General features: G+C 47.4%; 1 protein-coding gene across 2 annotated transcripts in view; it reads right to left on the reverse strand.

The window, feature by feature from the left end:
* Positions 1-29: 29 nt before the first annotated feature.
* The window catches only part of prickle1a (prickle homolog 1a), a 34,044-nt gene continuing 21,159 nt past the window's right edge, over positions 30-12,914 (reverse strand). For both annotated transcript variants that reach the window (XM_080438335.1, XM_080438336.1), the window contains exons 2-8: positions 10,453-10,656; positions 7,306-7,419; positions 5,986-6,123; positions 4,540-4,746; positions 3,770-3,956; positions 2,471-3,394; positions 30-2,091 (exon numbers count right to left, since the gene is read on the reverse strand). In XM_080438335.1, coding sequence (XP_080294461.1) covers positions 1,139-2,091; positions 2,471-3,394; positions 3,770-3,956; positions 4,540-4,746; positions 5,986-6,123; positions 7,306-7,419; positions 10,453-10,641 — 2,712 coding nt within the window. In that variant the 5' untranslated portion in view covers positions 10,642-10,656 and the 3' untranslated portion in view covers positions 30-1,138. The remainder of the gene's footprint in view (positions 2,092-2,470; positions 3,395-3,769; positions 3,957-4,539; positions 4,747-5,985; positions 6,124-7,305; positions 7,420-10,452; positions 10,657-12,914) is intronic.

Raw genomic sequence — 12,914 nt, forward strand, 5'->3', positions numbered from 1 at the left:
ATTATATATTTTTTATTACAATTATCAATCTGAGCCTTATATTCCAGTTTGTACATTTATACAGATTACAATGATTAGTTTACAATAAAACATGACCTATATAAATAGCCCGCTCAACCAGGTGCTGTAATAATGCTTAATTTATACTCCGCCGTACACCGACGGCGTGACAAACGTAAAACGGATCTATAAGCTCACAACTGTGACATGTTGTGAATTTGTAGATTTGCTGTTCTCGGTCAGCAACACTGTAGTTACGACGGAAGTATTAATGGGGCTTAATGCATACACTTTTCCTCTTCTGTTAGGACTGCAGAAACCTTTACCAAAGAAACACATAAAAAGCCCAGGTCAAACTATATCATCTCAATTTTAGCACCCTGGTGGAATTAAAGGTTATGTAAACAACTCGCCGACAGTTTCGTGTCCTCGGGAGGGGTATAAAAATAACCATTTGGTTTTTTTGAACTCTACAATATATACAGTAATATCTGCAAATGTTAAATAACTATCTAAAGTATGCTTTATAAATATGTTTTACTCTGAATTATGGTATTTGCTACTACAGTACATTGGCATTTTGTGACATTACAGAAGCACATACATTATGCAGAATCGGAAAAGGCATTTTGCTTCTCCTGACAATGAGTTGTTAACCACTTAAGCCCCTGTATACTTCACCGAAAATAGCGTATCTACAAGCTATTGTGAAGCTTGTGGATGTTCTATTTTCAGCTATTTTTTGAAAACTTTGAACATTTTTGAAAACATTTCTACAATTTTCAAAAAGAATTATAGTCTATAATGACATGCCCAAAATAGGGAGGCACAGGGTTTATGTGGTTAAATTGAGTGCTGTGTTGACATGTACACTACAGTACTTCCAACTGGCAGGAGTTGATGCATTTATTAGCAAGCGGGGTGTTTTGGTAATACAAACGGTGGCTTCGAGAATCGGAGAAGATGTCCCAGAGCATTATACAAAACTGATTTAAGCTTAATTCATACTCGTGTGCCGAAAAGAACCGATCTTCCGAGCTAGCAAACTTGTCGGATCAGTTCTTTTTCGGTAAGTGTCACCGTCGTATACGACGGAGTATAAATTATTAAGGCTTTAAAAAAGAAAGGGCTCGAGTCTTTATGAAATGATGCAGTTCTTCCCCTTGTGACCTTTCTTCTTTTTGGATTTAGTCCGTACATGCGGGCCGGCGTAGCAGGCAGAGGGGAGTCCTGCCACGGGGCTGGGCAGGTCATCTGCATAGTAGTGTCTGTGGGACCTGGGCTGGGGGATGGGCTGACCCAGGAAGAAGCCTTCCTCCTCTGAGTCGGAAGAGGAGGAGGAACAAGTGGAGCACCAGTCATCGTCGTCATCACACAGCTCAAGAAACCTGTCCATGGCCGGGCCCTGCTGGAGACCGTAGCCTGCGGCTGTGCGGGAGTTGGGGTTGGGGGGAGGATGGGGGAGCGGTTGGCCGTAGAAGGCCTGCTGCTGCTGCGGTCCCTTGGCACCAAGGGCAGCAGGGCCGGGGTGGCCTCTGTGGTGGTCCTCTCTGTGGTACGCGCGGGCCGCCCTCTCTTTGGGCACGAGGTGAAGAGCGTTGTCCGAGCGAGACTTGCGGCTGCGGCGCCTCCGGTGGTGGTGGTGGTCGTGGTGGTGTTGGCGTCCGGAGTTAACGTCCTGCTCTTGGTCGTCAAAATGATACACCCTCCGCCGAGTCCGTTCGCTCATCGGGGGCTGGCGCACCGGCAGATCGCCATAACCACCGCCACTACTGTTGTCCACCACGTCGTCAGAGAACTTGACCTGCTGTGGCCTGGACTGCGAGCGGGTCCTCCTGAGCGCTGGGAGATGAGGGGGTTTGGCTCTCTCCTCGGGGAGAGGAACCTCTTCCTCCTCTGGAACATTCTCCTCCGCTTCCTCTTCCTGCTCAGATATGAGGCTCTTCAGGGAGTTGGCACTTCTGTGTAGCATGGAGGAGTTGAGGGTTCCCATGTTGCTGGTCTTCTCACAGTCCTCCGTCTCCAGCTCCTGGAGGTTTTGCATGGAGTACATGAACGGCCGGTCTCTGCTGTCCCCGTCGACCGAGGCCCCTGAGAAAATAATGACAATGACGGAAAGTTAGCACAACGACTTCTATGAAAAATATATCATAGCTCTATAGTAGATCTCTAATTGAAATAAGTATGTGTTGTGTGTTAATAAAGCGTTTAATGGCTGGAGCATTTTTTTTTTTTTTTAAGATTTATTGTTGGGCTTTTATGCCTTTATTGACATGACAGTGGGCTGACAGGAAATGGGGAGAGAGAGATGGGGAGTGACATGCAGCAAAGGCCGTCGGGATCGGGACTCGAACCCGCGACATACTGTCAGACTACACTGAACTGGACCACTACGCCAGCGGTCCAGGCCATCTATAACTTTTTTGCCTCCTGAAATCACTTCTTTCTGATGTCATTGTTTGTTACCCACCGGTGATATTGGAGAGAGCCAGGGAATCCATGGAATCTCGGACGCTCTGGTCCGTCTTCTTGAGCTCGCCTGCGATGCACTCCAGGGAGTCGCTGTACCACTGCTGCTCCTTCCCCTGGAAGCCCACTCCCCCCGCCCCGTGCTCCAGCTCCAGCTCCTGGATCTTCCTGCTGCTGGCGGGCCCCGGGTGGCTGCCGTACGCCGAGTCCCCGAGCCCGTCCTGGGACTGAGCCCAGTACATGTCCGCCTGGTACTTCTTACTGGCCAGACTCTGGCTGCCCCTCCCTTGTCCTTGTCCTTGTCCTCGTCCTCCACCTCCTCCACTCCCACCGCTACCCCCAGCCTTGGAAGAATCCTGCTTCATCTTGACGTCCGTCTCGGATATCCACAGGTCGGCGGGCCGGGTGTCGTCGGCCTGCTGGAAGACGCCGTGCTCGCCGAACTTGAGCAGGAGCTGGGTCATGTAGTCCTCGTGCTCGGCCCACTCCTCCTCGCGGTCCTCGGGGGCCTCCGTCTCCTCGCCGCGGCCCTCCCTCCAGAAGCGCTCGTCGGACAGGCCCATGTGGGCCAGCTTGTTGGTCAGAGTGTCGTCGGCGTTGCCGCCGCTGAAGCCGAGGGACTTGTAGTTGACGGAGGGCGAGAAGAGCAGCGACTGGCGGCACTGGTCGGCCGAGCGGCTGCTCTTGCCCATGCGCACGCTGCGGCGGGACTCGCGGGAGCGCGCCGACTGGAAGGCGGAGTCGGACGAGTCGGAGGCGACGTGGACGTCCTCGCCCAGGCTGCAGGTCTTGGAGCAGTAGATGCGGCCCTGGCGCGGCAGGAAGGGACAGCCCAGCAGGGAGGCCTTGCACTGGGCACAGCTGAAGCAGCCCTCTGTGGCGTGCCAGTGGAGGCCGTCGTAGGTCATCTGGGCGTGGTCCACACCTGAAGCGAAACACACAGGAGGAAATATGGTGTAAATACATAGTAAATAACAACAACGACAAATTGACAATGATCTAATTGGCGAGAAAATTATAAAAACGTTTTAAAGCTACAATCCAGGACATAATCTAATTTATACAATGTTATTTAAACCTATTTGTATGGTAGAGTATGTTAACACAATATAAGGTCAATACAGAAATTTGAAGCAGATTGGACACTAGATGAGACAATGGACATAAAACTTATAAAAAACTAAAAATAGCCAATCTTCAAGCTCACAGCGCATCGCGTTGTGAACTTGTAGATGTGGCTAATAATGTCAATTTGGGAGGTCCTTAACATGGAAAAAGGTTGAGAGCCACTGGTCTTTACCTATGTGTTCTCCACAGGCCTCACAGTACTCTGCGTAGAGCGACTCGAAGCAGCCGCAGCAGTACGGCCGGCCGTCCTTCATGATGTACCGCTGGCCCCCCAGGATGGTCTCGCACTCGAAACAGGCAAAGTGCTTCATGTGCCAGTGACGCCCCTCGGCCTCCGTGCACTCATCAGCAAAGATGATCTGCAAACAATTACACACACTCATTTAGATGCTTTCATCTATCTGTATCTAATTATGGTCGTTCTTATCAGGGAGTAACATTCAAGTACGTTCACAGCTGTGGTTTTCAACCTTTTTATGAGCTCTGGACCACACACTGATGATAGGTTCTTGGTTTACCTATGATCCTAGATTACTATTTCTATGCATTTGATTTATTACCTTGTCCTTGCTTACTGTAAATCGCTCTGGAAGAGCGTAGACCTGCTAAATGCCTAAATTGTAAATTGCAATCTTACTAGCATATCGTTGCTGTCAGGCAGAAACCTCATCTCCAAATCTCCAATGCAATGAAATATATCAAGCCCTTAGTCAATATTTGATTTAAAGCTTTTTTCCCGCACTATATGCCTATTGGTTCAACATTTTAACTTATGAAACCAAATCATTAAATGTGTGTGTGTGTGTGTGTGTGTGTGTGTGTGTGTGTGTGTGTGTGTGTGTGTGTGTTTTTTTTTACATTTACATTTTTTCCCCCATGGACAGCCTGTGATTATGTCACGGACCACTAGGGGTCCCATACAGTAGCTAGTTACGTTCTCACCTCATCGCAGGCGGAGCAGCGTGGCTTGAGGAGCTCGGCGTGGTGTCTTCCACAGTGGATCTTCCCCTCCTGGAAGAAGTAGATCAGATCCACCAGGAGCTCACTGCAGGTGGAGCAGGCGAAGCACGCCGGGTGCCAGCAGAGCCTGCTGGCGCCGGCCCTGGATGCAAACACCGCCATTTCTCCCCCGTTGATGTTCTCGCCGCACTGCAATATGCAAATGTGACATGGCCACAGGTGATGAGAACGTAGCGCGCAGAATTTGCATAAAAGATACAACATACCATGAAAGTAAAAGGTCAATCGACTGCTAAGACGCTTATCCCTATAATCCTTATTTGTGATCAGGCCCATATACAGCTGTGTGGACAGCATCGGTATGTGGTAGATAGAGTATGTGGCATCTGTTCCCGAGGGGAATTATGGTCAACATCCAGCCATCAACCACGGTCCTCAATCTGGCCAATGTGTTATGCTTTATTGTCCATTTAACTTAACCACTTTCAACCTGGCCTCCCTCCCTATTTTGGGCATGTCATTCCACGTGAAAATCTTTCCCCCCAAAAAAATCTGAACTTTTCAAATATTTTCCAAGATAGCTAAATATAGTGGCGCATTATGAGCTTCGTGGATTGCCTATTTTCGCCATCGACACCATCGTACGACTTAGTATTAAATTGCGGCTTAAATTATTAAAGCTGTCCATTCACAGAGAGAGGAACAAAAAACAGCTTTATCCGCTGGACAGAGACGATGGAGGCGTAGTGGAGAGCTGCAGATGTGCAGCTATGTTTTGAGAAGGTTTAATGATCACTCCTGTGGCTGCTGAATGATAATATTGTAATCATAATATTAAACGGGAACAGAGGCACTGTCCCAAGCCACTCTAAACGACAGTAAGAGAGGGAGAGAGGTCTGCCTGCATGCATGCATGCATTGGCTGCAAGTCTGTTTTATTTGCATGGCTGATACTGAAATCTGTAGTAGAGTATATGTTTTACATGTTTTATCTGTAGTACAGTGGATGTTTTACATACTGTGTAAGCTGACCTCTGGCCTCTGAATTCAGCTTAATTCATACCTCATTGTACTTTAGTGACTACGTTAGTGACAACTAAAACTTTACTGATTCTTGGACAGTAACTAAGTACTTTTACTTGAGTACTATACTTATGTTTTGAGTATCTGTACCTTACTTGTGTATTTGAATTTTTTGGATACTTGTGACTTTCACTCCACTTACATTTCTGGGAAGGGAAAACGTACATTATGAATTAACCTCTTTTTCAAATAGCTAAGATTTCTGGAAGTCTATACTTTATCCGTACTTTGACTCAAGTTCTGGGGTTGAGTACTTTGTCCACCACTGGTCGTACTAAGGAGTCTAAATAAAGCCTAATACGTTCTGTGTTGCTGTGTAATGATAGGTAAAGACCGGGGTCTTACATGCTCGCAGACGCTGTGGAGGAGATTGCGGGGCAGCAGTTTGAGCGTTCCCCTCCCCAGGGCCTCCTTCTTCCTCTGGACGCTGAACATGTGCAGCTCTTTCTTCTCCTCCTCGCTGAGGGACTGGCAGTAACGCACCTAAGGTACGGAGAGAAGTACAGAAGGGTTAGTCACGAAAAGGTCACTTTAATTCACACACCAATAAATGAGAGCTTCTCGTGTTTTAAAAGGGGGCCTTACGGCTGACACAGATGTTTTTTTTTATGGCCGTTGTCCATTGAAGATGACATTTTGGTTTGGAATATCCCTTTGACTTTTACCCTAATGCAAATATCAGGCAGTGGATCTAATAGCCATGACTGTCACTCATCAAAAGAGGTTATAAAGTGAGTTAAGTATGGGAGAGGGCAGAGTGCATACCAGAACATTTTGGAACAAAGGTAACATGTTTGACCCCCGCGTGGCCTTCCTACCCCCTGCCTCCACACCCCCGCCCACAGTCTCTAGATTGAGAACCTCATCTTTTACAACGGCCCTTTTTTTTCTCTCCTGACGTCTCCCAAAACCCTTAACAAGGAGGAAAGCAGACGTTTACACAAACAAGGCCTTGTGTTTGGAGTGAAATCAAGGGGACGGGGCATACAAAGGAAGCTGAGGCATGCGGCTTTCGGTACCACCGCGGTGGTGGTGGTGGCATCACATAAAGACCCTTTCAACCTGCGTCCCTCTCTCCCGCGGAGCTGTCCCCCATAAAAACCACCGCTATGACAGGAATCCTGCTGGTGGGCGCCCCCCCCCAGCAAACATCATAAAATCATCAAGTCAAAAGTCACATTGTAGCCCCCGCGCTACAAGGCTGCAAAATTGCCCGAACAAAAATCCCCTGTTGTGACGTCAACGTGAATGCCAAGTGCTCACGAGGGTGCGATGGATGGCGGCCGGGGCGAAATGTATGGCGAGGTTGTTTAACAACTCTGTGGGCTTTTAGCAGGCAGAGGACGGACACAGCTACTCAAACAACATGAAGGAGGGAGGGAGCCGCAGGGGTCGTGGTGGGAAAATGGGCACTGGCCGGTGGGATGCTTTGCTCTAACGATGGCTTTAATTAGACGGCCCGCTGGGTGGAATTTTATGATACTCAGACGTTGCATTACACGCACAAACATAAATACAGCAATAATTACGCAGGCGTACACACACACACACACACACACATGCACGGCCATGCACTTATAATATTAATGCATGGACACGCATTTATTTTTAGATCATGTGAAGGCAGAAACTGTGAAACACACTCAAATGCAATGACGTACGTACCTCATTATCATGCGGCGGCAGTTGATAAAGAAGCTGTTTGATTCTGTACTTCTCTCCTGGACTGTTGACGTAGGGAACCTTGTCCTCAGGCAGACACGAGAAATATAACTGGACCTGGAGGAAGCACAAGATGGAGCAAAAAATAACATTAGGCGTCGGAACAGAGATCTAAATGATAAGCTTGAGTTTGGGTGTGTTTCTTAAGCCTGTCGACAAAATCATATGGCTGCTGATGATACATAAACTGGAGTTTTAGTGATGCTTTTGTTTGTTTACTGTCTACTGTAGGTATGTTTCATGTTTCACGACCCTATACGCTCTGGGGTCTACAGTCAAAACAGTTGTCATGGGCCCTAGGCCATAAAGGCCATAAAGTTTCACTGTTTATAAATTCCTCTAAAGTTTTGTTTTGAGAAACAAGGTTTGCTTGTGGCAACAGCAGTATTATTCTTATGATAGTCAGCAATCCAACCAGGATTTGTGAACCTGTCTTTCCCAGGAGAGGAGGGTGATGAAGCCCACAATGTACAGTGAGAACTAGATCGACTAGTGGAATCGAGTTATACGTTTGTTTGAGCTTTTAACCCCCAATGAGCTTTGTTTCATGGTGAAATTATTGCTACCAGAAATGTACACATATCCCCAGAAAATCCCCCGGATATACTGCGGTAGATACCCGTTCTCTTTTTATTAAATCTAGATTGATCCATCCAAAATGAGTATGTGAATACCATCAGTATACTTATTATAGGTCAGAATGGGATATGTGGGATGTGTCATATTCTACGGACCAGACAAAGCTGGGTGTCTTGAAGTATCTCTGTGGCACTTTGACCCCTGAGGGCTAACCGAAATTTGAGGGCTCACTTTACGAGGGAGGGGTCATTACAGTGTAGCTGGATAAGAGTGGTGGGATGTGCTTCTTCTGTATAAGGGAAGACTTCCTGCTGCTCAGGCCTGTTTTGGGGTCTTGGGGGTGGGGGAGGGGGGGACAACCTCAATTTACCCTGACAATCAAACTAACTTTTGTCACCACCGTAAATTATGCACATTTCCATGTCGCTATTGCCCCCTCATCCAGCTTCCCTGGGGGGCTGGGGGTTGGGGGGTGGGGGGACAGTCAGCTCTCACCCACAGCCCTGAGTGTTTCTCCACTGTAATGATCACCCATAATGCATTGCCCATTCAGGGCAACGGCTGCAGTAAAAAGCACTACAGTTTACCCACACCTTTTCACACAAAAGGGCACCACGTATGTGGGGACTTTTTAGGGCTCTCTGTTGCTGGGACCCCCTTCTTGTACCCATCACCCACTCATTGCTTCCATGTGTTAAAAAAAAGTTGTTGGACCATGGTAAAGAGAGAGAGAGAGAGAGATAGAGGGGGCGGAGAGAAAGAGTCAGGGACGGAGAGATAAGGAGTGAAAACTGAAGGGCAGAATGAGAGAGAGAGAAGAATACTAAAGAGAGAGAAAGTGATGCACAACAACATGTCCTTGCGAGGTGCAGACCCAGGAGAAACAACAGGAAAACAAAAAATATGCAAAGTTCCAGATGCAATTTTTATTGGACTCACGTTTCAGTCCGAGCCTTCGCCGGGGTCTCGAGGGTTTTTAAGACCCTGCCGAAGGCTACGGTAAAAATGTTGTCAACTCTTCCTTCTCGTTTTCAGATAAAGAGGGGGGGGGTGCATGAGAGGACCTGTTAACCCTGTCGTTTCTATTTTGGGCATGTCCATAATAGGCAGAAATAGGTGACAATTCAGAGAAAACTCGTGATTATTAAGTGAAAATAGCCGATCTGCAAGCTCACAACTCTTTGCATCGCGGTGCGTACTATTTTTGTCGCTATTTGTCACACTTCAGTGGTTCAAAACTCTGCGTCCTATCCTGCCGGCAACAGCAGGCTCCATCCACTGAGAGATCTCATCTGGCATCTGCCAGGTTTCTGATAATCACAAACAGACTTCACCACACCGCAGTGTGTAAATAAAAGATACACACATCCTGCCTTTAAGTGGCTGTTGGAGAAAGCCCGACAAATCTGCCCTCAAAAGAAAAATAAAAGAAAAAAGAGCTAGACTCATGAAGTACGCTGGCCACCTCCGCCATACGTTCTACTATCCAGAGGCTTGTAGTTCGGGATGTTATTCATGAACGTGCTAAATAGCCTTTATCTGGGCCAGGGAAGTGGGGAGTTAGAACCAGGTCATGGCTGTTTTTATCCTCAATCAGGAGTAGTATACACCACAGCTTCATTGTAGTTCATCCAATTAATTGCAGCAATATGTGGTTGTTTTAAAAAAGACAATATCGACGAGTCTAATTACAGTGGTTCTCAATCTCAACCTTTTGTGGAGATTGAGAACCGAGATTGAGAACCGAGTGCCGTGCTATGAGCTTGTAGATCTGCTATTTTTGAAAAAATCATGAACATTTTTCCCAAATCTTTGAATATATATTTTTAATGCGAACATTTGTAAAATATTTTGCTCCAGGGACCTCCAGAAGCAAAGAGTTACAAATGTTCGCTTTAAAAATATATATATTCAAATATTTGCAAAAATAATCACGGTTTTTCAAAATATTGGCAAATAATGGTTAAATAATGGTTATAGCTAAAAAATCTAATGCTTTCCCGGATTGAATGGGTTAAGTTCTTATTTATTGGCATCACTTTTTAATATTCATATAAAATGCAAACATAACAAAACTGAGCTTGCCTGCTCGACACTACACAAAGAGTTGTCAAAGTTTGCCTGGAAAACACCTAGACCCAAAAGAGACATTCTGGTGTCTCTCCAGAACCCAACCGTACAAAAATACATCATGAATTAACCACTTGAGCCCTATTTCAATTCAAAAAATAGTGAAAATAGCAGATCTACAAATTCACACATGTTGCACTGCCATGTGTTGAGCGCTTGTAGATGAGCTATTTTCACAATTTCAAAAAATGTTTTAAAACACTTTTGATTTAGATTGCTTTGTACTTTTCAGAAAATTCTCATAAACGTTTGTTAGAGAAACTGGATATTTACTCGTACCCCATAAAAAACTGGTTCTGCGACTCAAAACGGGGTCACGCCCCCATGTCCGGGAAACGCTGACCTAGATCATAGGACTGTGTCACGTGTCGTCTGACTCACCTGTTCAGGTCTGAGTCCAGGTGGGACCCAGGCGTACTCCTCCAGGGCGCAGCCCGAGTCATCGTCGGAGGTGGAGCTGCGCTGGAAACCAAAGGTCAGCTTGCTGACTTTCTGCTCCATCGCCACGTCACGCTGGCGCGCCCCACCTTGGTAACCTGCTGCTGCCACGGTCACACCCTCCAGGCTCATCAGATGCTCCTTTTACTGGAGAGAGAGGGAGACAGAGGGGGAAAGGAGAATGAACAAATGCATCATGGTGAGGGGAGATAGGGCAATTATGCGATGGGAAGGCAGGGCGAGAATTAATGGACAGAGACCGGAGGAGTAGTCGAGGAGGAATAGCATACAGGGAAGGGAGGGAAAAAGAGCTAACGAATGATTACACAAGACTAATCTCTCGCACAGTGCTATCGTCACGCTGTCTCATGCATTTCTACTGGCTGCCTTCCCATCACCACCAGCTGAATCACACCACAAGCTCTGCCCCATATTTCATGTGGGCAGAACCCCCCCCCTGTGTGCCCGTCCCGTTACGGTATCTGAGCAAGCCTCTCTGGGGTCCCCAGTGATGACTCTGCCATTTAAAGACACTCATAATGGGAACTGTAACCCTTTCCCTGCCGCTGTGGCGAGATGTCACCCATCTGTCCCTTTTCAAGTGGCTTTCCTGAGGGGTTTTAAGGGCCATTAGGAAATTCCAGAAGCTTTCTCGAGGTGAAGTCTGGACTTGTTTTAGTGACAAATAACAAGCAGCTTACCACTCATGATTATACAGTAAATGCAGAAACGCACAGATTTATGTGCAACGTCTCGGGCTATGATGGAATAGACGCCGCATTCTTTCCGCATGCTGTAATTTGGTTTCCCCCCCCGACACGAGAGAGTGCAACGCCAGACGTTGGCCAGTCATCGTTTCAAGGTTTCACCTTTTCTGCGCAGCACATGTCCCGGTGAGCAATCTTTTTTTTTATTCCACCGAGGCGCAATGCAAGGGGTCTCCCTGGAGGGACTTGGAACACGTGGGAAATGATGATGACGGCTTGATCATCGAAGCCGGAGATCTGTGTAAACATGGGCCAGGCCGTTAGGGAAAACATACACCCTGTGGATAAGACGCCGACGGCCATATGGGGAATGTCCACAAGCCTGCTCCCTCCCTTCATCTCCCTTCTCTTCTCCTCTTTCCCTTGGAGCTGTTTGTTTTCCAACCTGCCGCGGCCGAATGTCTGATCATCCTTTCATCTTCTGGACAGATAGACCAATGCCAAACAGGTGAAAGGAGGGAGGGAGGGAGGGAGGGATGGATTGAGGGATGAACGGAACGGGTGGACGGATGGGGTCGACCCACACTCTGCTGGACACTGACAGCAGAATGGGGGGATGAAAATACGGCAGAGAGAGATCAAAGCCCGGCGGTCTGGCACAGCGCTGACCTACGTTAGATCGGAGCCCACACACCACCAACAGCATGTTTTTGTGCAACATTCACACACTGACTGAAGATTACAGGGAGCAATTAGGCTGTGCAAAATGAAAAGGCAGTGTGACATGCCTGGCTGTCACATCATCAGATCACCATCCAAGAGCTATTAGGACACATACAGTAGGTTTGGGCACACCATCTCATTTTAATTTACTGTATGTGTAACCTCGTCTGCAACGTGGCTTCACTGGCTTGGGCACAACTAAAAAGGGACGCAATTAGTTGAGTTCAGGTGCTTGTGTAATCTGAAATAAAGTTCTATCCCTGAGGGACAGTCATCCAAAAACACTCCTGACTGTGTTTTCTATAAGCCTCTTGCCATTCAAATATAGGTGGCAAGTGTTTGGTTCAAAAAGTCACGATGAATGTGTGTCCAGTTGTGGTCATCTCTCATGGACCAGGGGCTCTGACTGAGATCAAATGGGAGCCCGGGCTAGTGACCGACCAGGAGCCTGGCCTTTGCACCCTACCCCCACCCCCGCAATGGCCAGTGAGGGCGCACGGGGCTGCGGGGAGACAGCTGAGAAAACCCACCACACTTGACTGCAAGCCTTTGAAGAACGCAAGACAGTAGAGGCTCCTGAAAAGCTGCGCTCTCCCCTGGAATGTCATATATGCACGGCTCCCCGGGAAGCGTACGACTCCCATGCGCGCATAAAGACGGAATGTGCGCATTTACACTGAAGGACACATGGACGCGCATAATATGCATGCAAGCACACACTATTGCGCGAACAACGCGATACTGTGGGGCTACATTTATATACGTAGCTAAAACTATGCATACCCAATTACCCATTCATACATACATATAGGCCCCCAAACTGTTGGCTACATTTAACCACTTAAACTCTAGAAAGTATAGACTTCATTGAAGAAAAACCTATATACTTAGTTGGCCGGAGCCACCCAGGGGTCTATACTAGCTTGGCCCCCTCCTTTTATCAATCTACACTGCATTTCTCCACCAAAAATAGCC

The sequence above is a fragment of the Gymnoscopelus braueri genome (genome assembly GCF_963280865.1).
Source record: "Gymnoscopelus braueri genome assembly, chromosome: 9".
NCBI lineage: Eukaryota > Metazoa > Chordata > Actinopteri > Myctophiformes > Myctophidae > Gymnoscopelus > Gymnoscopelus braueri.